Source organism: Equus quagga, chromosome 7 (assembly GCF_021613505.1).
Source record: "Equus quagga isolate Etosha38 chromosome 7, UCLA_HA_Equagga_1.0, whole genome shotgun sequence".
Classification (NCBI taxonomy): domain Eukaryota; kingdom Metazoa; phylum Chordata; class Mammalia; order Perissodactyla; family Equidae; genus Equus; species Equus quagga.
This window is the reverse complement of record NC_060273.1, coordinates 23,056,957-23,083,866: the sequence shown is the minus strand read 5'-3', so window position 1 is coordinate 23,083,866 and position 26,910 is coordinate 23,056,957. Positions and strand designations below refer to the sequence as shown.

Below are 26,910 nucleotides of genomic sequence, written 5' to 3'. Positions count from 1 at the left end.
CAAACTTTTCCTCTAAAAACCACAAGGAGAAGAACTCCATAAACAAAGTTAAAGGACAAGCTGTCAGATTAGATGAAAATATATGCAACATATATGTACAATAGACAAAGGATAAGTATGCAGCATATATAAAGAACCACTATAACTCATTAAGAAAAATGAGCAAGTGATATGAACAGGCAATTTTTAGATGAGGAAATATAACTGGTCAATAAATACATGCAATGAGAAATATATAAATTAAAATACAGGAACAATGGGGTGCTGTTTATTTATTTATATTCTCATCGCATTAGCAAAAAGAAATAGGAATTTGTGTTTGATAATATTGAGTGCTGGAGATGACTTAGGGAGACTATATTCTCATATGGTGCTGTCTGGAGTGTAAATTGATAGAATTTTTGTTTAAAGCCCCAAAGCCAAGGAGAGTACATGATTGATATGTTCTAAAGAGAACTGCAGACACACCCTTCGGGACTTCCTAGTGAGAGAGCAGATCTAGCCCTGCGAATTCCACCCTCATCACCTACCTCAATGGTATTTCCCCTCCTGACCCCAAAAAGGGCTCCCTACACCTAGAAGCAAGTGAGAGTGTTGCTCCAAAAGAACCCCTCACAGAGGTTGGAAGTACTTCTGCCCTGAGCTGCAGGAACTGGAAGGCCCAGATGAAAGCTGGTGAGACCTTCCTAGGAGAACCCAACACATGTTCCCAAGGGTTTGCAGACCTACACGAACATGGAGACTAGTGCTAACTTCCCACCTGGAGGATTCCGGAAGAGGGACAGAGTATATCAGAGCAGCCCAAGATGGCTAGGCAAAGAGAGAGACAGGAGCTCGCCCTTATCTTATATGAGACACCCAAGGCCAAGAGAATGCTGCCAAAAGTAGCTGGGCTCAAGGTGTTGTGACAGGCCACTGCCCAAGGCCACTGCCTGACTTAGCAAAGGGACCTGGCAGGAGTGTAATTCCTGGGTAGGGGGAGGGTGACCAGAGTAGGAGCTGAGCGTTTGCCACAAGAGGTCAGTCCAAGAGTGTCTCCCTGAAGACGGACAAATACTGTATGATTTCACTCACATGTCGAAGATAAACAAACAAACACATAGATACAGACAACAGATTGCTGGTTGCCAGAGGGGAAGGGGGATGGAGGGGAGGGAGTAAAAGGGGTAAAGGGGCAGATGTGTACAGTGACAGATAGCAACTAGACTTTTGGTGGGGAACACGATGTAGTCCAGACAAAAGTTGAAATATAATGATGTGCACCTGAAATTTTTATGTTATAAACCAATGCTGCTTCAATTTAAAAAAAAAAAAGAGAGAGAGAATCCGCCTATATCATCTCTGAAGAACCCAACACCATCTCCCATCAAAGCAGCAATATTTGAATGCTGTCGTGACAGGCGTCCCAGAGGATAGCCACACCAGTCACGTGTCACTCTGCCCCTTTTCCTCTAATTAACCCTAACCTTGAAGGAGCCAGCAGAGCCGGGGTGCAGTGTTCTGGGGAAGGAGAAGGACTGAGAGGAGAGCGAAAGAAGGTCCTCCTCCCTTTTCCACTTCAGGGCACTTTATTTTTTTTCCTTTTAAAAATAAATTCATTTACTAAATCATAAAAAATATATAACCAAATATTAAAAATCATAAGTCATAGGATCATTCAGAGATAAAGATTGATAACATTTTGATATATCTCCATCCAGAATCATTTTTGTACAAATAATAGGTATTTTATTTTATCTTTTTATTGAGGTGCAATTGACATATAACATTATGTTAGTTTCAGGTGTACAGCATAATGATTTGATATTTGTACATATCAGCTCACTTTAAACTGGATCTCGTGTTGAAATTTTGAACTACGCTGAATTGGACTTTTTCATACCTGAAAATGAGACTGTTCTTACTGCTAGAAATGACGAAAAAGCTATGCAATCATCCAGAGCATGGCTGAAACCAATGATAAAAGATATTTGCCTCACGCACTCCTTCAACTCCCATCACTTTGAAGTTTTAACCACTTCATATCCATGTAATCCTTCAAGCCACCACTTTTTCTTCAAGTCCACAATTTAATGGTGACATCATTAAAATTTTAAAGGCACACACACTAGGACACAGAAACTCCACCCTAGAGAAACCCTTGCACATGGGCACACGGAGGCATGTATAAGGATGTTCATTGCAGCATTGTTTGTGATAACAAAAATTAGAAACAAATACCAATTAACTGGGGAATGAGTAAGCAGCAACAGCACATTCATACAGTGGAATACACACAGCAGCTAAAAGGAGAAGGTACGCTCTGTACAGTAACATGGACGGATCTCCTGACTATACGACTAAATGAAAAAAGCACGTTGCAGAGTATGTAGAATAACATGTCATATGAATGTAAAGTATGACATCACTTACAGCAAAGGAAAAACACATTATATATTTTCTGTGGGACATATATATGTGGAGAAAGTCCTGGAAAACTACTCACGAAACTGATAACAGGAATTACTTCTGATGAGGGAGGAGGAGAAGAAATCAGGATTGGGGGCATGGTCAAAGAGAACTTTCCCCTTATTTGTAAGATATTATTAAGTATATTCATGCATTATTTATATTTTTAAAAATAATTTTAAGAACTCATATCCCTGAGGGTCTGGAAGTCTAGATCCAAACAGCCAGCACCAATGCAAAACTCCGTAGACATTTCTTGTTTAATATTGAAAATTTATGTTAATTATGTACTCTATGTTTCTTTTCATATGAACATGATGTTTTCAATGTTTGCTTATTAGTTAAATTTCACAACTGTCCCTCCACCACTACCACTACCAAGAAGAAGAAGAAGAATCTTGGAGTAAAATTGATACTCCAAGATGCACCAGGCACCTGTGGACTCCGGTCCTTCATGGTGGTACCATGATGTTCCAGGAAGTACTTGAACCCCAGTGGAACAGGCAATGGAGCCTAGGGGGCACTAGTTGCTGTGAGGCCTAGCATTGTGAGGATAAACGAAATGTTGAATATAAAGTCATTGACACATAACAAGCTCTCGATAAATGTTGGTGGGTTTTTTGGGGGTTTTTTTTGTTTGTTTGTTTGAGGAAGCTCAGCCCTGAGCTAACGTCTGCCAATCCTCGTCTTTTTACTGAGGAAGACTGGCCCTGAGCTAACATCTGTGCCCATCTTCCTCTACTTTATATGTGGGATGCCTGCCACAGCATGGCTTGATGAGCGGTGCCACATCCACACCCAGGATCCGAACTGGTGGACCCTGGGCCTCCAAAGGAGAACATGCGCACTAAACCACTGCGCCACCGGGCCAGCCCCATGATAAATGTTTTTGCTTGCAGTTTAGCGCGGCTGTGGCAGGTGACAGTTTGTTCTTGTTCACAAGGAAGTCAGGAGGCACAGGAATCACTCAGCAGCCAGTTGCACTGGGTCCCCAGAGCCTCCACAAGGGGAACGTGCTAAAGGAGAGACTCTGGTCCTCCAGGATGCAAGCACCAGAGGGACCCACTTCTCTGTTCACACTGCACCTTCCTTTGTCCCTAGGGAGATTCTGACTGGGCCAGGCAGCCACCAACCAACAAGAAACACCCTGATTAGGCAGAGTTTCCCACAAACTCGCCCCATCATGACAGCCTTTGGCTTGGGACCTCATCTCTCACCCAATCAGCCATGGGGAAGGTTGCAGGGTCATTTTCATCAATGCACACAGCTCTAGCCAGGGTAACTTCATACAGAAAGAACTTGTGGTGGCTAGGAAAAGAAAGTTTCCTGATATAACTCCAACAATGGGGAGTAAATGACTGAAAGCTGCAGGTGAAGAGCTGTGAAAGCCATCCCTTGGCAGCTGTGCGCTACGTCAAAGCCCAGCTCCCAGAGGCTGCTCCGAGCCGGCAATGTGCATGCAGGGACACACAGGGCTCCTCTCCGGGGCAGCTCTGTGGAAGAGTCCTCACAACAGGAGAGGACTTCCACCCCACCTCCCTCCCTCTCTCACTCACTCAGGGTCAGACTGCCATCACAATTCGCCAGCCCTATTTTCTCTCACGAGGGCATCTTCCCTCATAAAGTCCTTGTACATTTACTCCTGTCTTGACATCTGCTTCTCACAATACCCATTTCCTCAGAAATAAGCTTTGGGCCCTTGGACACCATAAGTCCTCCCCAGACACACATGACAAGGCTTCAGTGCAGCGGGTGCACATAGTAAGGAGGTGCTGGGGTCAAGATTGGATAGGAAATGGCACTGCTTCAGGAGAGTCCTATAGGACAAGAGGAGGGACAAGGCATTCCTAGCTGAGAGTTGTGTGTGTGATGTGGGCGGGTGCAAGGACCCCACAAGCTCAGTCAGGCCAGAGTGGAGATGTATGTGGGGGAGTGGCACGAGATGAGGGTGGAGACTCGCATGGAGCTTCGAAGCCAAGTCCAAGACCTGGGGCTGCCTCCTGTAGGCAACAAGGAGTTGTGGAAAGTTTTGACCAAGTGAATCATGTGACCACATCTGCATGTTTAGAAAGATGCATCAAGACTGAAGGCTGGGAGGGCCATAAGGAGGTTACTGCCTAGCCACAGGTCATTTGCCTCTTTATACAGATTTAATGAGGAAGGAGTCAGAATACAATTGTTTTTATTATTGGTGCTGGATTTTACAACCAAAAAATCCTTTTAGTTTATTGTTTTATTTTCTAGCATGAAAGAGCTTCTCAAATTAATCCTCTCTTCTGTCTCCCAGAGCCAGGGCCCTACAGACCTTCCTCTGGGAGACACAGCCAGGAGTGCCCCTGAGCCACATCTTGAGGCCTTTCTTACCCCACCCACAACCCTCCTTTCCCCCTTATCTCTTAGTCCCACCCCCAAGAAAATCCCCAAGTTGGCACTAGTTGCCAGGGGTCCCGATGCCCTTTCACACAGCAGTAGCAGCATCCCAGCAACATCATGTGAGATGGAACGGCCCCAGGCCATCATCCTCCCTTAGGATAGGAGGGGCAGCAGGCTCAGTCCCACCTGCCCGAATGCCCAAAGTCCTCTCCCTCCAGGGAAAGGGCACTCTCACTCTCAGCTCAACAGTTACTCCAGAGCCCAAGAAATAGACCTTTGAGCCAAAAGCAAAGAAGGTGTGAACCAGCAAGTTAGTGGTGAGGGGCCAACTTGTAGGGCTGGGTGGGGAGCTCTCTATTTTCCACAAGCAGCAGGGCCCGGCATGGGGTTAGCATCAGGCTCTTTCTCTTGGTCGGCAATTTGGGAGATTTCCTCAACACCCAAAACACTCAGCAAATATATTCTAGAAGCAAAGGGAAGCAAGTTGGAGATCGGTTTATTCACCCAACATAGGCTCTGGCAGTTTTTAAATGGCCGTTGAATTGAGGACTGTATTTTGGGTTTTCTATGCCTGGTAGCTGACAGCTATCTGATAACCGCCTCTACAAGACAAGTAGTTGACCGAACAGATGGGTGCCTGAGTCAGCTGTCCTTCAGGTGGGACCCCACTTGTGACCTGCAGCATCTGCATCAGGTGGGAACTTGATAGAAAGGCACATTTTTCGCCAGCCCACCAGCCCCAGACCTACGGCATCAGAAACTCAGCAATCTGGGCTTAACAAGTCCCTGTTATGCACTTTGCCAAGGTGATGTGGATGCAGGCCCAAGCTGAAGAACCACTAAGTGGAAGGCCTTTTGGTACGGTGAGTCTGGACCCCTGCGGAGGCCCCAAGGAGGAGGGGAGAATGAGGCTGCAGGGGCTCCTTCTCGCAGAGTTCTCCAGCTCCTCCTCTCAATCCGCCCCCCTCCCACCCCCGCCCCCAGACCAATGACCCTTTTCCCTCCTTCTCTCAGCCTCAGTTTCTTCCTGGAACCCCTGGGCCTTTCTTTCCCAAACTGGGATTTCCTCACTGACCCGACTTTAGATCTCCCCTCCCCACTGCCACCCTAACCCTCACTGCAGTCCCCTGTTCGTGCCAGCCCCCAACTTCTCACGAATCTTTGAGGCCCCAGTCCCCACTCGCCTTGGCCCTGCCTTTGGGCCTGGCAACCCATCGCCCCCTCCCCCATCCCCTCCTCCCACCCGTCTCCCTCCGGGCCCCAGGCCAGCCGCCAGGACCCCGAACCCCTCCCCAACCCGGCGGGCCTCAGGCCTCCTCGCCATCAGGCCCCACGAGCAGCAGCGGCTGAGTATTCTTGCCCTTGTCGTGCCAGCACACGTCGAAGAAGGGATACACGGGCCCGGGCAGGCGTTCGTGGAAGGCAAAGAGCAGCTCCAGTGCGTCGGCGTCGCTGGCGTCGTAGAAGGAGAGGACGCCGTCGCCGAAGCTTAGGTAGATGCCGATGCGCGACGGCCGCCTCTCCGGGGTGCGCAGCGGACGCGGCTCCTTGGCTTCCACGTGCGCCTCCAGGATCTTGCCGTCGCGCAGCCCAAGCAGCCAGAGGCCCTGCGAGGGCACCGCGTGCAGCCGGCCGCGGCGGTTGGCCTCGGCCGCGATCACGCCGAGCGCCCAGCGCGGCTTGTCGCCCACCTCCACCTCCCAGTAGTGCTCCCCGTCGGAGAGCAGCTGGTGCGCCACCACCGCCACGGCCTTGTCGAACTGGCACGGGTCCTCCCCGGCCGGCGGCGCCTTCTGCTCGGAGCACTCCACGCGGCGGCCCGAGGGAGACAGCACCAGGCTCGGGTGGGCGGAGCACGGGTCAAAGGTCAGCTCCTTCAGGGCTACCAGAGGGAGACCAGTCAGGCCCCTGCGTGTTTGCCTCCCGCAAGACTGCTCCCAACCAATTTGCGGGCCAACCTTGTCTCTTCTAAACCTCCCAACATCTCTGAGGAGTGAGCCCCTCTCTGCTTACTGGCTTGGGCCAAAGACTAGCTCTCTGGGCTTCATTCTGCCCAGCTGTAAAATGAGGACATACCTGCCTCTTTCCAGGGTCGTGGAGAGGATTAAGTTGATACAAGTCATGTAATTCACCATCCCAGGCCCAGAAAAGGCCCCAGGTCACAGAGAAGGAGAGAGTCAGGAAGCCTGGTTCTAGGCCAGCCCCCACCTCACCTGGCTGTGTGACCTCTGTCAGTCTTGACCCAGTCTCTGGGCCTTAGTCTTCTCTTGACTAAAACAGAGATCCCTCCATTCCCACCTTCCCATGGCAGTGAGGGCTACACCAGCCATGTGTACACGTCCTAGAGTTCTGTAAACCTGTAGCACCCAATGCACTCTATCTTTGAAGAAGGGAGACTGAGCCCTTGGGCCTCCCCAGCCACAGGCCACCAGAGTCAGTGTCTGACCCAGGCTAGTCCCCAGGGTTCCAGCTCTGCAGATCCTCAGTCCCCACTGAGCCGGGTTTATCATCTCCACTGTCTGAAGGGGCAGGGACTGGCCAGGGATCACACAGGGAGTCAGTGGCTGAAACCCAGGTCTCAGCCTCCCCTGCCAGCAGCAGCAGCACCCTGTCAGTAAGCAGCATCCTCTCTGTGTCAGTCACCCACCTGTAAACCCCATGCCCTCAAAGGTCCTTCTCCTCTGAGTGCAGGCTACGAGGGCACAGGGGGAATCCCAGAGGTAAAGGGGCAATGGGCACCTTCTCCAATAACCTCCCCAGTTGGGAGGCCTCTCTGTGTGTGACTGGGGCCTGCCATCAACCACACAGTTCCAAACACAAACCTGGAGTTGGCCCCTCCCAGTACCTGGCATTAGAGCCCGGAACATCTTCCTCCACACCTGGAATTTGAAGTCATCTGAAATGACAGGAAGCTGGATGTCCAGACGGGCGGGTGGTGGTGACTCTCCCAGGATCTTCTGCAGCCTGGGAGTAGGGAGGTGGGGAAGGTGTCTGTGAAGGGACTTCTTGGAGGAGGTGCGGGGTTGGGGGAGGGCAAGAGGAAGTACCCGGAGGAGAGGAGGACAGTTCCAGGATCTCCCCCACATCACAGCCTAACTAACACTCCTCCACTTGAATTTCAGTTTGGAAAGATGAAAAAGTTCTGGCGAGGGATGGTGATGATGGTTGCACAACAACGTGATGTACTTAATGCCACTGAACTTAAAATGTACACTAAAAAATGGTTCAAATGGCAAACTTTGTTATGTATATTTTTCCACAATTTAAAAAAAAACAGAAAACCTTCTTTGGGATAAGGTCCAAGTCCTCAGCCCTTCACAATTTGCCACCCTAGTTTCATCTTCTCTCCCCTTACCAGTCTTTGCACTTGCTGTTCCCTCTACCTACAATGCTCTTCCCCCAACTCTTTATCTAGCCAACTCCTGTTCATTCCTCCAGCATCCAATTCAAATGTGCACTCCTCTGGGAAGCCTGCCCTGGCCACTCCCTTCCCTCCACAGCAGCACTAAGCACACAGTGATGACACCGTGTCCCTGCCCACGTCTATCCCTAGTGCCAGTTTGGGAGGTCCCTGAGGAGAAAGACCAGGTCAGGTTCATTTCTGTTTAACACCAAGTGCAGGGAAATCGAAGTGGACTGAACAGGAGTAGACAGGCATATCACGAGTAGAGGGCGAGCCAGCCAGTGTCCCTGGAAGACTAGGGCAAGTTGGGGAAAGGGGCAGGGCCAAGTTGATCTCACCTGCTGGTCACCAGGCAGTATTTCTAGAGAGAGAGACAGAAAGATAGTGGAGGTGAGGCGGGCAGGAGAGGCACTCAGGAAAGTTGAGTCAGGAAGAATTGGAAAAGCCGAAGGAAATCTGGAACTCAAGGCCACCCATAGCCCTTTACCTCTGTGTGAGTTAGAAAAAGCTAACCCCTTCCCCAAGAAACGAATTCTGTCTGTTAGAAGATTGACCTAATAAATATACAAACCTACAACGTCTATGATATGAGCGGTGCCCACTCAGCTATGGTGTCTGTGTGCAGTGTGCAGTGCCTGACCTAAACAAGCATAACAGCAGTCCCAGGGCCCACCCCTCCTTGATGTGTGACCCTGGCTTGTCCTCGCCCCTCTCTAGACCTCAGGGTCCCTGTCTGACAATGAGAGGAGATCTCTGGGGCTTCAACCCTGGCTGAGGGGCAGAAAGGAAAGGTCACCCAGTGCTCACCATGAGGAACTCAGTCTGCGGCTTGTCTGCCACCTCCTCCAGCACCTTCTCCATCTGCCTCAGCTGCTCCAGATAAGAATTCAGACTCCCCAGCTCCCGCCGCAAGGCGACCCCTGCCTCACCCCGCACACGCTCTGCCTCACGGTCCAAGGAGCCCTCCAGGGCAGCCAGGAACACCCGCATCTTGCCCAGCTGCTCCCCCACAGCTCCTCGGAACTGACGCACCGTCTCCTGCGGGGGCAGACAGGCAAAACCACTTGGCTGGGGAATCCCAGCCTGGACACCCAGTCCCCAGGCTCTGCCATGCTGAGTCCTTCACCTCCACCTCCACCAGCTGATGCTCCAGCACAGCCACACTCTTCTCCTTGCGCATACACGCCTCCTGCAGCTGCATCTTCTGCTGTGGAAGCTGCGTCTGGGAGTGGAGCATAAAGAAGTGATGATGCTGCACCCCCAACCCACCCCTCCCACCCCTAAACCTACCCTTTCTGGCTCAGCCTCAATGCCAGCTCCTCCTCCAGCTAGCTAGCATCTCATCATTCCTCAAACCCACTCACAGGTCTCCAGACCCTTGCCAGTACTGGGCCTGCTGTCCTCAGTGGCTTGCCCTCCCATCGCCTATTTTGGCAACTCCTCCCTAGCCTTGCCTTCCCTAACGCCATCCCCTCAGCAGTCAGCCCCCAGCACAGGTCTTTGTGAGGATGACAAACACAAATGTAGTTTGGTCTCCACCAGAAAGGTACAGGGCTTGGGACATAGCAGCCTTCAGGGGGTAGTTGTAGGATACGTGAAGAAATGCAAACTCCTCCTATTCCTGGGCTTCACCCTATACTTAAAAGCAGAACACTAGCAAAACACCCCAATCAGCCTCCCTGCACACCCATGGGCTCTAGGGGCAGGCAATTTAATAAAAGTGTCCAGTGCATTGACCAACCAAACACATCTGTGGGCAGGATCCTACCCTAGGTCTGTCAGTTTGTGACTCCTGAAATGCAGGTATGGGCGAGCTACTAACACCTCCTGCCAAGCCACTCTTGGCTGGGAGGTGCATGGCCCTGCAATCAGATGGTTCCAGTCCTGCCTCCTTCCAACCTCAGTTTTCTCTCCTGAGGAATGGGAACATTCATCCCCACCTCACCTGTGGTTGTGACAAATTGGCGCCCGCCCACCCCACTCCTTCTTCGGAAAACTCAGAGACCCTCTAGGCACAGTTTGCTAGAGAATCCCTGCCCGGTAGGAGCCGCAGGATTGGACCACGGGCTCCCCTGGCCAGTCGCCAGGTCAGTCTCCTCCCCGGGACGTCCTCCGGGGCAACCGCCCTGCCTGCTGCAAACCGACGGGACCATCCAAGATTCAGAGGCAGCAGGGCTGAGCCATGGGGAAGATTCGAGATGCCCTCCTGGAGGCACTGTAGAACCTGACAGTGGATGAGCTCAAGAAGTTCAAGCTGAAGCTGGGGGCAGCGCAGCTGCGCGAAGGCTTCCGCAACATCCCACAGGGGGCCGCTCGGCACAGTGGACCTCACTGGCAAGCTGGTCTCCTTCTACCGGGAGGAGTATGGCGCTGAGCTCACAGCAGTGATGCTTGACATGGGCATGCAGGAAGAGGCAATACAACTTCAGGGGGTCCACAGTGAGTCCCTAGAGCCGGGGCATCCCATTCGTCTACCCTTGAGTCTGGCGCATGGTCTCTGGACTCAGCCCCTCTACCTTGCCAAGGACCCAGTCTCTCCCCAACCTTCCTGTCCCCTCCTCCTTCAGGCTCCTCCTGGAGATCCCCCTTCAGACCTCTGGCCAGTCCCTCCCTGCAGCTTAGGGCTGGGCTGATGAGGACCCTGTCAGAGTGTATCCCACCCCACCTGCCCCCTCAAGGCTCCTGGGCCACTGAGGTCCTGTCCCATTTCACAGACTCTGTTCTCCCTTTGCAGATGCCGTCGGGCGAGGTTAGGAGTTCTGGGTTAGCAGCAGAGGTGAGCCTGGGTTGGGAGGGCTCCTGGGAGGAGGAAGCTCCTGCACTGGGCTAGGAGACCACCAGCCAGCACTGGGCTGGACTGGGCAAGACAGGGGTGGGAGGGACAGTGAGGCTGGGCCCCTGGGGGAGCCTAGGGGCCTCGAATACCAGCCTGAGAACCAGGGTCTACCCACCCTAGGAGTCCGGGGGCCAAGGAGGAGGCAGTGCAACAATGATGTTTGCGGGCAAAGATAATCCGCAGAAGCTCACCCCAAGAACTAGTCGCGAGAAGACGATGACAGCTTTTCCACCTCGAGAACCAATGACCTCTCCATGCCTCCAGACCCCACCTCCCCCACTTCCTGCGCACCTGTCGTTTATTCTTCCACAGCCCACTAAATGCTTCATGACAGACTTTCCTGGGCCTGTGTGGACATATACCCTCCCGTAGCTACATGCATGTGATTTGCCACACCTATGATATGTACGAGCCAGTGTGTGCCTACATTTCCATTTACCAATGTCTGGGCGCCTTTGCTGGGCACCTGTGAGATCGCCAACCTTGGGGCGCTCACAGCTGGTGTGTGGGCTCTGGAAGTGTTCAGGACGTCCAGCTCCAGCCAGAAAAACAGCCTGGACTTGGGTCTTGGTGCCAACTGGGCCTGCGCACGAGGTGCGTGCCCAGGCGTGCCTTGTCCTCCCCGCCTCCCCTTCGGTTAGGCTCCATCTCGTGACTGACAGGTCCGCACAAGTTCTACAGCTCCGGGGGCGCCTGGGCCACCGCTCAGCAGCTGTGTGGCCGGCCAGCCACGCCCCAAGCCCGGCGCCTCTACTCTTCCGGGAACCCTCGCCCATCAGCCGTGCCGGCACGCTGGGGCCGCAGGCACCGCCTCGGCCCTCCACTCCGCCCCTAGCTTATCAGACTCCGCTCTGTGGCCGCGCCCCTCGCCACATCTCCGGGCGCGCTCCAGCGGCTGACACTGGGAAATCTAGCTTTCCGCCGCGTCCGTCCCGCCAGAACCCCTCCTTGGCGCACCCTTTCAAGGGTTCCATCTCTGCCCGGCTGGCCCTTCAGCTCGTCAGCCCCGCATTCCCTAGCCGCCTCTCTCCACCCACGTCCCCCTAAAACTCCAAGCGCCTTGGCCTGAAGCTCGGAGTCCCAGTTCACGCGGCGAAGGGATCGGCCAGGCCCCGCCCCTTGCAACAGTCCCATCCTTCTCCGCCCCTGGCCGGTGCCGCCGGGGTCCCGCACCTTGAGGCGCGCATGGGCTTCGGCGGCGGGCAGCAGGCGGTGGCCGCGGTGCGAACCGAGCGAGGCGCACACGCCGCACACGAGCGCGCGGTCCTGCTCGCAGTAGATGCTGAGTGGGTCTAGGTGCTCCTCGCAGTGGCCCTGCGGCACCTGAGCCAGCCCCTCCACCAGGCGCGCCAGCTGCTGGTTGGTGCTGAGCGCCTGCGGCCGCGTGGGTGCCTGGCAGCACGGGCAAAGCACCGTACCGTCCGCCGCTGGCTCCCCTGCCACGCGGCTCAGGCAGGCGCGGCAGAAGCTGTGGCCGCACTCGGCGGTCACGGGCGCGTCGAACAGCTGCAGGCACAACGGGCAGGACAGCTCCTGGTGCAAGAGTCCGGGCGCAGCAGACATGGCGGGCCTGGGTAGAGGAGGGGTCAGTCAGGGAGGCTCTGGCGGCCCCAAGCCCGGCCTACCTCAGCCCCCAGTGGGGTCTGCGGCCATGCAGGGGGAGCCTCAGCCTATAAAGATCTCACATGCTGTACAGGAAAGGACTCTCGTTCTGGCCAAGAGGGAAAGGGGACTCAGTCTCAGTCCCAAAGGCAGCATCAGCTGCAGTTCTCAGCCCCAGCCCCGAAAATAGCCCCTGTCAGGGACCTGGTCTCAATCCCGGTTCCTAAACACCACCCTGGTTGCAAACACAGTCTTACCCACTGTCCTTCCCCAGGTCTCAGCCCCAGCCCCGAATTCTCCTACCCTCTTCTCACTCACCTTTCCAGGATCCCCAGCCCTACCCTCCCTCATATCTCCAGGCCCCCAGGACCCACAGGACTCACAGGTCTTGTTGGAGATCTTGAGCAAAAAGAAACTCCCAGGAGGCCCAGTCAAGGTCAGGCCTAACCGTAGAGGGGTCGAAGCTCTGTCAGAAGACGGGTAAGGAGCCAGCAGTAAGCACAGAGCAAAGACAGTGGACTCACAGGGGCAGCTAGCAGTGGACCCCACGGGTGATGGGCATGCAGTAAAAAGCAGACAGACCCTCCCAGACTGAGCACTGGCCCCAGGACTATATTTAGTTGCCCTGCTCACCTCCTCCCATCACTTCTGGAAACCGTTCTAAAAGTAAGGACTAAGTGGTCAGCAGACAAGCATCACATGTCAAGGCCACCTGTCCTGGCACATCCCACTGTCCCCTCCCCTGCCCAGCCTGGAGTCAGAGCTCAGCACCAACAGGGAGACAGGGCTCGTCATACCACAGAAAAGACAGAAACATGGTTGGGGGGAGGCTCCCCTTTCTCCTTGACCTCCACCTCCACACTCTCCAGCCTCCCTCTTCCCCGCCTGTGGCCCCTCCCCAGCTTGTCACCCACGCAGTCCCCAAGCTTACGGCTCTCCAAGTTCACACTGACAGTATTATCTCCACCTCCGCCAAAGGACAGGACCTCACCCCACCCTGAAAAGCTTTCTTCCTCCAGATCTGAGGGCAGAGTCTTTTCCCTGTGCCCAGCACAACCCCCGGGGCAAAGTGGGCCTCCCTAAATGCTTGGAAAGTGAAGGATACAGGGACAGCTGAACAAATGAATCAACTGAATCCAGAGCGTGCAGCCCAGAAGTGGATTCTGCCCTGGGAGCCTCAGGCCTTCCTGTAAGCTTACCCTTCAAGTCTCAGTTTAAATTTCATTCAGAATAAAAGCCCATGTCCTGGCTGTTGGTCTACAAGGCCCCACCAATCTGACCCGATTCGTCTCCCACCCCTCTCCCTCTGCTCCCTCCAGCCTCAGCCTTTGCGCTTGCCGTCCCCTCTGCCTAGAAGACTCATACCCAGGAGGGCATGGCTTCCTCCCTCTTCTCCCTCAGGCCTTCCCCAGTGTCCCCTTTTCTGTGAGGCTCTTCCTAACGTCCTGATTCTAAATCTCATATCTCCCTTCCCTGCTTTATTTTTCTCCGTAACATTTATCACCATCCGATTTGCAATATATTTTTCTCGTTGGTTTTTGGTATGTCTCCTCCTACCAGAGTACAGATTTTGTTCACTGCTTGTCTCCAACTTAGAATAAAATATGTGGCACACAGCAGGTGCTCAATAAATACTCCACGAATGAATAAACACACAAACTCAATCCTTCTCTTTTGGCCTCTCAGTCAGACTTTCTCTCATCTTTACCTGGATTTACTCATTTTTCCCTCTCTGTCTTTCTTAGCCTGAGCTTCTGTATTTCAGTCTCTTAATCTCCCCCTTTGGACTCCCTCTTTGTCTCTCTCTTGGGTTTTCAATGTTCATTTTTATTAATTTTATCCCAGATGTGCCCATGAGGTGTTCCAGATCAAAGACAGACTTCATTTTTTTTTTAAAGATTCGCACCTGAGCTAAGAACTGTTGCCAATCTTCTGTTTTTGTTTTTGTTTTTGTTTTGTTTTCTTCTCCCCAAAGCCCCCCAGTACATAGTTGTATATTCTAGTTATAAGTCCCTCGGGTTGTGCTATGTGGGACGCTGCCTCAGCGTGGCCTGACGAGCAGTGCCATGTCTGAGCCCAGGATGCAAACTGTCAAAACCCCGGGCCGCCAAAGCAGAGTGTGCAAACCCAACTACTCGGCCACGGGGCCAGCCCAAAAGAGAGATTTCTTAGTAAATATCTCACAGTAAATGTTTTGGCCCCTTTGTGCCCCGTGATGATGCCATGAGAGCCAGGTCAATTGTCCTGAGAGTAGCCAGACACCCCATAGGTGAGCAACAGGGAAGAATTACTATTTTTCCTGCCTATAAGGGGGAAGGAGGCAGCTGTCCCCCTCCCCTCCTTAAGTCTTCTTACTCTAACTCTTTGGCAGGTAAACAAATCTCCCCAGGAGCCAGATAGCTCTTTGCACATCTTGGCTTTTATGACAAGTCTTTGGACTTGTCTGCAAGTTCTTGGGCTCGTTCCTTCCCGAACGCCTGAAGCGCCTGTATGTTGCATGCTGGCCTCTAGGAAGCCACTCCAGGCTCCCTGGCACCTTGAGGGTTTAACCTAGGAACCTTGTTTGGGCCTCTCAGGAAGAGATAAGAGAAATTTTATTATTCTTTTGGATCAGAGCAATTAATTATACAAAAGACTACAGATTTAATTCTCATGGTGTGTGAGGAGTCTCAGGGAGCTCGAACTTTTTACTGACCCTGAAAAATCCAGGGAAGTTTCCTTTCCCCACTCTCTTTATCTCTAAGTCTCTGATTTCCTCTCTGCCATTTGATGGCTCAGATTTGGCCTTCGGTTATCAAACAGGAAGGGTGTGGGGATGAGAGCATATCTGGAACTGGTCTCTGAAACCGCAAGCCACTTCACTCGGCTCAGAAAGTCAGTATCCTGAATGTAGCTCTCACTTGGAGTTTCCATCACTGCCAGGCTGGGGCTGAAGGTGTTGGTCGCTAGGAATGGGTGCCCAGGACAGGGAGGTGACAATCAACTAAATCCATCTCAGTAAATGGGTCAGGTCTGACCTCTGACCCATGGAAGGGACACTGATTATCTACAGCAGGTTGAAGGACAAGAACGGACTATGTCCAAGGGAGGAGGAGATAAAGACTAGTGTTGCTGACCCTAAGATGGAATTCTGTGAGGTCCCTAGGACCCACAGAGCTCAAAAGGGACAAATTCAGCTTCTCCTAAGGGAGAGCTTCCTAACAGCTGGAGTGATAAGTGCTATGGGAGATGAGAGCTCCTTGTATTGGATAAATGTAGAAAGAAGCAGTTCCTGAAGGCTGACATCACAAGCTCATGCTGGGTGTCCCCAGTAAGATCACCTACCTCTCTGGGCTCCAGCATCTTTAGCTACGCTATAAGGAAAAGTAGTATAGTAATACCATCCCTGTAGGGTTGTTATGAGGATTAAACAAGATAATATACTAAATGAACACAGGGATGGTGTGCTGGCACCCAAGGGCTTAGGACCTCCCAGGTTCAAATCTTGACTCACTCTTTCCTCATTGTTTGGGCAAGTCACTTAACCTGATTTTCTCATCTGTAAAATGAGATCATTTAAGGATTATCATCAAGACTATTGGATTTGTTATGAAGATTCAAAGAGCTAATTCAGGTAAAGCTCTTAGAACAATGCCAGGCCCATAGAAAATTTTCAATAAATGTTGGCTATTGGGGCTGGCCGGGTGGCGCAGCGGTTAAGTTTTCACGTTCCGCTCCAGCAGCCTGGGGTTGGCCAGTTCAGATCCCAGTGTGGACCCATGCACTACTTGTCAAGCCATGCTGTGGTAGGCATCCCACATATAAAGCAGAGGAAGACGGGCACAGATGTTAAGTCAGGGCCAGTCTTCCTGAGCAAAAAGAGGAGGATTGGCGGTGGATGTTAGCTCAGGGCTAATCTTCCTCAAAAAAAAAAAAAGTGGGGGTAGGGGCCCAGCCCCATGGCCTAGTGGTTAGATTTGACGTGCTCCACATCGGTGACCTGGGTTCGGTTCCCTGGGCATGGACCTATGCCACTTGTAGGCAGCCATGTTGTGGCAGCGATCCCCATACAAAATAGAGGAAGACTGGCACAGATGTTAGCTCAGGATGAATCTTCCTAAGCAAAAAAAAAAAAAAAAAAAAAGAAATTAAAAAAAATGTTGACTATTGATATTATTACAATTATTATTACTAATTGTTCTAATGCATCTTCCCCACAACCCTGTAAGGTTAATAACATCATCCCCTCTTCACAGATTGGGAAAGCGAGGCTCAGAGACTTTAACAATGACAAAAGCATCTACTATGTGCCAGGCCTGTTCCAAGCACTTCACAATTCTTAATCCATTTACAGCCTCATAACCTCATTCATAACCTCACAACAACCCCATCATTGTTCCTATCTTACAGGGAGGCCATGAGGCACAAAGACATTAAGTGACTTGACCCATGTCCCAGCAGTCTATGGTCCTTTTGGCCCCAGGTGGAGCAATCTGGGTCCAGCAATCAAAGGGTTAATTGTGTTGGGTGGGAGGGGGTCACATCCAGGACGCATCTTACCACCACCAACTGCTCTGGCTCTAGTCCAGGGGGCAAGGGTAGGCCTGAGGGGACACCTGGAGGTTCTTTCCTGCCAGGGATCAAAGCTCAGATCTCTGAGCACTTCTCCCAGAAAAGGGGGGTGAAGGGAGAAGGGATTACCAGGGCTCCCCAGAAAGCTGCCCAAGGCTCCCATTCCCCACCTCCCCAGGTGGAAAGCACCCTGGCAGCCTCCAGGAATGAGGAGGCTCTGCCTCTACCTCCCTGGGAAACCCTGGGCAAGTCACTGCCCTTCTCATAGCACTGCTTCCCTATGGGTTGGTAAGGTGAGCACGTTAATGAGAGAGGATACAGACCCCAGAGGGAAGGTGTGACCTCCCTACGTCACATGGCTAAGAGGTAGAGGGTCTGGGAATCAAATCTGGGTGGGTCTGACACCCCTCATCTCCTGCTTTTCCCACTATTCCAAAATCTTCTGAATGTGCTTTGTAAGTTCTAGAGCATTCTGCAAAGAGGAGGGAGTTAATATTATCATTACTATTATTTCAACATCTGCCCTCCCACGGGTGTTTGCAAACAGTCTAGAGGAGGCATAAGTTTCCATATACATAGTCTCTCTGAGCAATGTGTCAATTTTTGAGGACAGAGTGGGACTTTTAGGATGCTGTTTGGAATTTGGGCCTAGGAGTCAGACGGACATGGGTTCCATCTGTATCTCCTCATTTACTACCAGTGTAGGCTTCCAGCATAACTTCTGAGAGCCTCGGTTTTCTCTTCTGTAAAGTGGGATAAATACACATACCTCATGGGGTTGTTGGGAGAATTGAATGAGAAGGTGCCTGTTACATATTCAGCACATGCCTGGAACACGGTAAATTCAAAAACCAGAAGCTGTTGTTGCTATTATGACTGTCTTGCACCAGCATTTATCATGGGGTTGGGCATCTAGTAGATACTTACTACACCTTTTTAGAATAAAATAGATTCTCCAAAAACTTTGTTCCCTTCTGAATTCAGAATCTACGATTTGCCACAAGGTGTCACTTGTTCTCACTGAGCACCAGCCTAAAACCACTGCAGGAGTGAGGCTTCCAGTTCGATGGGAGATGGCTGTGTTTCCCCAGCCCCTTGTCCCTTGCCTCCCTATGATATCACACCACAGGCATGATCTCAGGTGATGTCAGGTGAAAATCACAGCCAAGATCTTCCGTGCCTCAGTCTGAACGTGTGTGAGCAGGAATGTGACTGGGGTTGGATACCAGCAGCAAGCTGGGCCCAAAAGGAAGCGTCCTGGGTGGTGATATGCAGGAACAAGGGAAGGAGAACCATGTCACACACCATGACACATGTCCTCAGCTCCCTCACTCCAGGAAGCTGGTTTTGAGGAGAAGCCCACTTTCTCCTCCTGGTCATGACACACACTCCCCAGGTGCAATTTCCTGCAGCCCAGAAGCTTCAGTTGAAATGTCTTACATTGGTTTTACTTAAAGCCAATGCCACCCAATTCAAACAAGAGTTCAAGAGATGCACTCAAATGACCATGTGGCCGAGGGGACCTCTGCTCTGCGTGGGGGTTGAGCAGGCAATTTTTTTTAAATTCCATGGCTTAAACACCCAAAGCTTCTAAGATTCTACCAACTGTGAAAAATGCAGGTTTCTATGATTCTAGATTCTAGGATACTTTTGTTATTCCATAAAGGCTTATCAAGGCTGGATCTGCACCAAGCCCTGTGCTGGGCACAGTGGAGCAGAGAGGGTCCTCAAGGAGCTCTCAGTCTGGTGGGGATAGTAGAGTGAACAGACACACTGTATGATAAACATGTGATAGAGCCACCTTAGGAGCAGCCTGTCATTTTGCACAGAGAGGAGAGAAAAGTCTACAGGGAAGAGTAGACAGGGGATATACTCAGAGGCTAGATAGACAAGTTATATGATCTCCTCAGCTATCTTTTTTTTTTTTGAGGAAGATTAGCCCTGAGTTAACATCCACCACCAAACCTCCTCTTTTGTTGCTGAGGAACATTAGCCCTGAGCTACCATCCGTGCCCATCTTCTTCTACTTTATATGTGGGACGCCTGACAAAGCATGGCTTGACAAGCGGTACATAGGTCCACACCCTGGATCCAAACCGCTGGAGCAGAACATGCAAACTTAACGACTGCACCACCAGGACGGCCCCTCCTCAGCTATCTGACCTTGGGCAAGCCTTCAACCTCTCTGAGGCTCAGTCTTCTCATTTGTAAACTACCATTCCCTATCCCAAAGGGATTATTATAAGGCTTAGAAATAATGCATGTGAAGGATCATAGCCCAAAGAGGGGCTCAAATTTTCATTATTTCTTAGAAAAAAATGACACCTGATGAATGCTGGAGGACAGGCAGGAACTCACTAAACACACCAGAAGGGGAAAAGACGCCAAGCAGAGAGTAGGTGCCACATGTGCAGAAGTCCGGAGGCCAACAGGGTAGAAGGTATTGCTGAGGAGGTTGGCAAGGGCTTTGAAGGCCAAGCCAAGGAGTTTGGACTTGATTCTGAGGGTCCTAGGGAGTCCAGGGAGGTTTCTGAGCAGGGGAGGGACAGGATCAATGTATAGGCTAGGAAGACATAGCCTTCTGGCCACAGTGCACAAAATGAGTTGGAGATTCTGAAAGGATAAAGACCAGTGATAATAAACAGCCATGAGCCAGGGAACACCGGCTGTTGGACCAAAAATGTCATCCATGGTGAGGATGCTGGCACATAGTACTACCCAGCTCACCTGGGGCAAAAAGCACGAGGATGGGGAGCAGGGCCCTGCTACCCTGCTGGAAGCTCTTCAATACAATATGCTGCAGGTAATACAGCCTCATTCATTCCTTCATTCAGCAAATCTTCACTGAGCACCTACTACATCCCAGGCACTTTCTTGATGCTGGGGATTCAGCAATGAATAAGACAGACAAGGTCCCTGCCCTCATAGAGCTCACATTCTGGTGAGGAGATGGATGCCCAATAAATGTATAATATGTCAGGATCACATCACCAGAAGGAATGGTGATTGTTACCACCCAGCTGGAAGGGAAAAATGAAGGATTCCCAGTACCCACTTAGGAAGGAGAGCCAGCATTCAAACTAGGAGCTGTATGGCTTCAAGTCCATGGTCTTCAGCTCCTGGAAGCTGCCTCCCTTTGAAGAGCTTATATGTAAGGCACACCTTTCACTACTGATATCTTCCCGATCGAGCCACCAGGCCCGTTCATTCATTATTGATTCCACAAAGATTTATTGAGCACCTGCTATAGGTCAAACACTGCTCCTGATGCTGTAGATAGAGCAGTGATCTGGACAGGCCTGATTTACAGACTGCTGGGAAGACTGACGCTAAACAAATACACCAAGTTAGTTACAATTTTGTCACAATTGCTATGAAAGCTACAAATAAGCAGCAGGTATTATGACTAGTCTGGGACGGATTCTAAACCTGGTCTCTGGGAGGAAGTGACATTTAACTTGAGACCTAAACTTTCAAGATTTTGTCAGGCAGACTGAGGAAAGCGCATGTGCAAAGGCTTGGAGAAGTGAAGGAGCCTGGCACATCTGAGGAACTGAGAGGTCACTGTGGTTGGAACTTCGAGATGGAGAGCAGGGTGTGGTACAAGACAAAGTTGGTGAGGTCCTGAGGGACCAGACCAGCGGGACCTTCCCACACATGTTAAGGGTGAGTTAAGGATTCTGGGCACAGCTTGGGCTCCAACACCAACCTGTGCCACCTCTTACCTGCTCTTTTGGGTCAAGCTACCTGGGCCCAGAGTGGCTCTCCACCCATGACTTCCTTCCAGTCAAGAATTTTCTCAATCATTACAAATATTTCTTGTGATCACTTCCCAAGAAATTCAGCTCCTAGGACCAAATTCTGGCTCTCCCAGGAAACATTTGGCAAAGTTTCAGGAGCCATCAGGTAGCCCATGTTACCTTGGAATATTTGCTAAGTGAATTTGAGTGTTATTCTCCCCATCTCACAGATAAGGAAAGTGAGGCTCAGAGAGAGAAAGCACACACAGCTGTTCTCTACACTTTTTTACACCTCATTTTTCCCCAGTATCTGGAATTTGGGAAGCTACACGGTTTTGGTTGTTAGGATTCTGTGATTCTATGGTTCTAAGACATGTGAGAGAGGATGGTAAGGTTCAGGGAAAGCTAGAGATTTCAGGGTTCTAGAATTCCAAGATTCTAAGCCTGGAAGCTCCAACAAACCAGGTTCCTGGTCTGTGCTAGCAGTTAACGCAAGCCTGGAGACGCAGGCGCCACCCATAAGCCCCTCTCCGCTGGATCTGCCAGAAGGCGGACAAGCCAGAGGATGCGATCCTGGCGCCCTCCGATGGTCAGGGGATCGAGTCTGCAGACGTTAGTGGGTGGGTACCAACAGGGTAGGCGGGGGCACCCTATGCTGGAGGGCAATATGGGCTGGAGCAGAGGCGGGGAGTTCCAGGTCCCGCCTCAGAGCAGACTTCCTGGTCGAGGGACTCCCCGAGTGAGCTGCAGCGGCGGAAACGGCAGCAGGGGACCCCAGAGCCATGGGGCGCACGCGCGACGCCATCCTAGAGGCACTGGAAAACCTGACCGCCGATGAGCTCAAGAAGTTCAAGCTGAAGCTGCTCTCAGTGCCGCTGCGCGAAGGCTACGGGCGCATCCCTCGTGGGACGCTGCTGACCATGGATGCCATGGACCTCACCGACAAGCTCGTCAGCTTCTATCTGGAGGCGTACGGGGCTGAGCTCACGGAGCTGGTGCTGCGTGACATGGGCATGCAAGAGACGGCAGAGCGGCTGCAGGAGATCGCGTGCAAGGGTGAGCACACCCCCTCTACGCCTGGCAGGGGTCCCGACGCGCCCCCCCACCCCCACCCCGGCCCTCCTCCAGTATCCTCTCACCCACACACCCCCAATCTGAACGTTTGCCCCTTGGGCTCTTTCGCTTCCTGTTCCTCCTCCCCTCTAAGAAAAGCTCCTCCTGCCAGGCGGGGAAGTTTCCCGCTCTTGGTCCTGACCTTTGCTTCCGGACCAAGGGGCCTCTGACCCCAGAGAGACTGGAGATACCAGAGGAAGGGAAGGGAAGCACTTAACTGATTTCCTTACAGAACCTGGTGCCACACCAGCCCTGATGAAGGCTCCTCCCCAGATGGCAGCCAAGACAGGTGAGGCCTTCACACCCAACCTCGCCTGCCTGGGCACCTCTCCAGCCCCACCCCACAGCACCCCAGCATAGTCCATCTGCAGTCCCAGGCCAACAGCACTGGGAGAGGGCAGGCTGGGCCAACCAATCCCACCTTGGCCCAACCTGGTTGGGGGAAGAAAGGGAGACAAAGTTATACTCATCTCACTATATCCAGAGTCCTGGTGGACTGCCGCCACCTTAAGCTTCACCCCTTAGGGCTGCATTCAGAGCAATTTCTGAAGAAAGCAAAGTGTTCAGCAGGGACGGGCCCCAACACCCTCTCTGGGCACCAGGCTCACCTGCTCTCCTCCCTCCTGCCCCTAGCACTGCACTTCATGGACCAGCACCGGGCAGCCCTCATCGCACGGGTCACAGACGTGGATGGGGTGCTGGATGCCCTGTATGGGAGGGTCCTGACAGAGGAGCAGTACCAGGCAGTGCGGGCAGAAACCACCAATCCAGCAAAGATGAGGAAGCTCTTCAGCTTTGCTCCAGCCTGGAACCTGACCTGCAAGGATCTGCTCCTTCACGCCCTGAAGGAAACCCAGCCATACCTGGTGGCTGACCTGGAGCAGAGCTGAGGCATCTTGCCCAGCAGCCGCCCCCCACGTCACTGTTGGCATTCCAGCCAAATCGTCCTGAATCTGATCTGTTTATACACAATATATGAAAAACCAGCTTGCACTTGTGTTTTTCCTACTTGCAGCCTGACAGCACTTGCAGGATACATACCCAAATGCCACAGCAGCTCAGGTGAAGCTCTACTTCACTGCCTGTTCCCAGGGCAGCAGGCTCCCCAGACACTTCATCCTTTCTGCCTCACAGTCACCGCAGAACATTCCCTCATTCACCATTTGGTGACTCCTCCAGTGCTACCCCAGAGGGTCTGCCCTTCAGGCTACAGCTAGCCCTGTGACCAAGGTCTAAAAGTTAAAATACGGTTATGTACAAAGGGTGTGGAACTGTGGGGGGTCAGATCTGTCAGAGGCATTTAGAAACAGACTATATGGCTTCTCGTTTTTTCTTCCCTAGGAAAAAAAGTAATTGTAAAATTAGAGCAATTTTCAGAGACACGAAGTATCATCTAAACGTAAGACAGAAGAACACAAGCCACCAAGTGTAATTCTAGGGTTCCTTCTGGCACTGGCACCATCACCAGCAGGCTTAGTTGCTCCCACTGCTCCCTCCCACCCCCTGAAGGAAGGGGTTATAGGTTACACTTCGCTCAGAAAACATGCCAACCACAAAAACATCTAGGAAATGAGTTCTACTGTTTCTTCTCTTGCCTATAACAGGAAATACGAGTATTTCTCTCTAGCAAACAGCTCTTTTAAAGAGCCTTTCCAGAGGCTATTAGGGAACCAGGATCCCAAGCCTACTTCCTGAGTACACTTTGTACCCAAATTCTGGCCTGGGGGGTAGGGGGGGCTATGCAAAGCAACAGGCAGGGCCCAAGAAGGGCCAGTATCCCATACTTAGGAGTTAAATCATCAGACACCGGGGGATCCAGGTATGAGGGTACAAGGTGATTGGTTCTGTGCCATTCACAATGATACATCAGCCCACAATGACAAAGCTGTGTGAAGACTTCACTTTGAATAACCCCACCTAGGTAACACAAGAATTAGCAAATGCAGTGTGTTTATTCCCCCCCCGCACACACTCCCTCAAGGGTCTATGTACAATCTCATTCTGACAGTCTGTGTCTAACACTTCCCTATTCTGATCTACTGGATCAACAGAGCGACAAGAGAAAACAAGTGGTTTGCTATAGGAAGAAGCTACCAAGAAGCCAAGATGTGACTACTGTCAAGGCTACATGGTCACATGAGACTGCTCCTAAGCCTACTCACGACTCCAGGAAAGCTGAGCTTCCCCAAAATAGGGAATCAGCCCTAACACTAAGCATCCTGTGGGCTCATCTTTGTTTAGCCAACCATTCCCACAAAATACATGCTGATGCTCCCTATTCCATCCTCAACCCTCTTCTACCAAGTCTTCTTGAGTCTTATAATTCAAGCCTTATTCAATCCAAGATGTGTTCACTTATATGTCCTGCAAGGACCTTACCATTTCCAAAACTGAAGTTGTCTTCGTTTTACCATCCCTTGACATATGGCAACAGCAACAGCCTAATCAGAAAACAAGAAATCCTAGTGTGTTCCATAAAACCCAGATTTAGTCAGTCTTGCTGATGCTAGCTCTTCCAACATCCAAGACCAACATCCAACTAATATTCAAGACTAAAAGTCTTGCCTGATGCTAGCTCTCCCAACTTACATCCAATCACCTTCCTTTTCAACTTCACTGCCCCCACCTGGCTTGCCCGTGTCCTACCTGCAACAGGCCTCCTCCCTGCCTCTAGTCTACCACCTTCAAGGGCCTGAGTGACCAAAACTGATCATGGAAATAGACTGTCTCACTTCTAACATTATACCTAAACTCTCCTTCCAGCCGGGCCCTTAAGGACCCCATCATCCAGCCTCTCCTAATTTCCTCTTCATATACCCCATGATCCCAACAACACTATTTGCTCACACACCCCATGCCCTAGCACATGCTGGTCTCTCAACTCTGGACACCTTGAAATCTACCTGTCCTAGCCTGCCTTCCTCTGGGCTCCAGTGGCACTTCCAGTGCAGTGTCTCCTGGTAAAGTAAACCATATTGTATGGTCTATTTTCACATTGGACTCTCCTCTTAGACTAAGCCTAATAAGAAAACATCTTTTCAACTTCAGTACAAGTGCCTTGCATGTAAAAAGTAATCAAATAAATGGCAGTTACTGTGAAACTTTAGTGTCTAACAGAGGATTTTTTAAAAACTTCACAGGAACCTAATGATTCTCATGAGATGGGGCCATAGCTAACACTTCCTTAAACAAGAGACACCCTTAAAAAGAGCAGCTAAAAAAACCAGTGCAGGCCTGAGGCAAAAGAACTGGCTCTAAGAAACAGCTCCTAGAGAGCCAGCCTTGTGGCCAAGTGGTTAAGTTCGCCGCGCTCTGCTGTGGCTGCCCAGGGTTTTGCCGTTTCGAATCCTGGGTGCAGACATGGCACCACTCGTCAGGCCACGTTGTGGCACGGCGTCCCACATGCCACAACTAGAAGGAACTGCAACTAAGATATACAACTATGTACCAGGGAGATTTGGGGAGATAAAGCAGAAAAGAAAAGAAAAAAAGACTGGCAACAGTTGTTAGCTCAGGTGCCAATCTTTAAAAAGAAAAAAAAAGAAACAGCTCCTCTAAGTTAAAAACTTTCTTGGGGACTTCCTTTTTCCCTTTTATTGGAGTTGGGGGACAACTCAGAGTTCTACCAGAAGTCTTTAAACACAGTGCAGCATAATGGTGAAGGACAGAAGTTCTACAGACAAAGGATACAGATTCAAATCCCTGCTCCACCTCTCTCACCAGCTATGAGATTGGGGCCAGTTTCTACTTCAGCTTCTCCATCTATAAAGTGGGGACAACAGGACATAGCACACCCCTAACAGCAACCGGCCCAAAGAAGTTAGCAATCATCTCCACCAGGATGTTTTTGTTCCTAGCTCCCCAATAGTTTAGAATAGCATCTGCAGCAATCAACATTTTTTGATCAATTCTTCCAGCATCACAAGACTGAAAAGGAACAAGCAGAACAAAAGCCAATGTTGGCTTAAGCCTGTGCTAATTACAACAAAAACCCCTATGCAGGACCCAGCTTTCCATAACCTTTTTCTTAGCTCCTAGGTAGTACTGCATATGTAGAAGGTTTTGTACAAAGTTCCCCTTCACAGGGAAGGTGGAGGGAATTAGCAGAAAAGGAGTCTCTGCAAAACTTTAGAGCACAGCTCCAAATGTATGCTGTTGAACCAGCAGGGTCAACATTGCTAGAGTTCGTGCCCTACACACCAAATTAGAATCCACATGCTAACAAAATTGCCAAGGGATCCATTTATGTGTTCAACTTAGACACACTGCTGTATAGAAACTTTGGCCCCGCCACCTGTCAGACTCAAACAGGATTGCTGATGCCTTCCCACAGTAAGAATTGCCTTTTTACACAGGTAGGCAGTTTTCTCTCAAACTGGAAAACACAACAAAAAGCCATCAGCCTAGATCTCTAACAGCGAGGTCGCCACCCCAAAGGGACTGCAGTGAAGCCTAAGGACATTGCGATGAACACCTACAGGGAATCCATGCAACTGTGCATCACTGCCACAGAGGTGTGTGCAGGACCTAGCTGCAGAGCTTAGCTCCTGCTCCTTTCAAGTGTATCCTTCCCATAACCATCCCACTCACCCGCTCCCCGCCCCCCCCTTGGAGTTCTCCATTACAGCACAGAGAATCCCAAATCTTCAACTCAACAGGCCAAGTTCCTTTCCTGTCTCCAATCACAATGGTAGCTCTCAATTGTTCTTGTTAAAGGGGCCCTTCTCTCCCAAGGAGCTGAGAGAGCACTATCCATCAGCAGAGAGCACTATTTCCAGACCCAAACTCCTGTTCATGAGGTAAACTTTTCACATCAAGGATAGAGAATTTTAGATTTAATGGCT

At 51.1% G+C, this 26,910-nt stretch overlaps 2 protein-coding genes across 3 annotated transcripts; one reads left to right on the top strand and one right to left on the bottom strand.

Moving 5' to 3' along the window:
* Positions 1–4,007: 4,007 nt before the first annotated feature.
* TRIM72 (tripartite motif containing 72) lies at positions 4,008–13,274 on the bottom strand. Its single transcript, XM_046665357.1, has 7 exons — positions 13,046–13,274; positions 12,234–12,630; positions 9,351–9,446; positions 9,032–9,262; positions 8,563–8,585; positions 7,667–7,785; positions 4,008–6,703 (listed from the first exon to the last, which is right to left on the bottom strand). Exons 2-7 carry the CDS (start codon positions 12,621–12,623, stop codon positions 6,129–6,131), a joined length of 1,434 nt encoding a protein of 477 aa, XP_046521313.1. The 5' UTR covers positions 12,624–12,630; positions 13,046–13,274; the 3' UTR covers positions 4,008–6,128.
* Positions 13,275–21,615: 8,341 nt separating this feature from the next.
* On the top strand, positions 21,616–23,059 carry LOC124242192 (apoptosis-associated speck-like protein containing a CARD). Of its 2 annotated transcripts, XM_046666924.1 has the most exons (3): positions 21,635–22,009; positions 22,299–22,355; positions 22,700–23,059. In XM_046666924.1, the coding sequence occupies exons 1-3, from the start codon at positions 21,736–21,738 to the stop codon at positions 22,954–22,956; spliced, it is 588 nt and encodes a 195-aa protein (XP_046522880.1). In that variant the 5' UTR covers positions 21,635–21,735; the 3' UTR covers positions 22,957–23,059. The 2 variants fall into 2 exon arrangements, with proteins under 2 accessions (XP_046522881.1, XP_046522880.1); XM_046666925.1 differs by lacking the exon at positions 22,299–22,355 and having other exon boundaries at positions 21,616–22,009.
* The last annotated feature ends 3,851 nt before the right edge of the window (positions 23,060–26,910 follow it).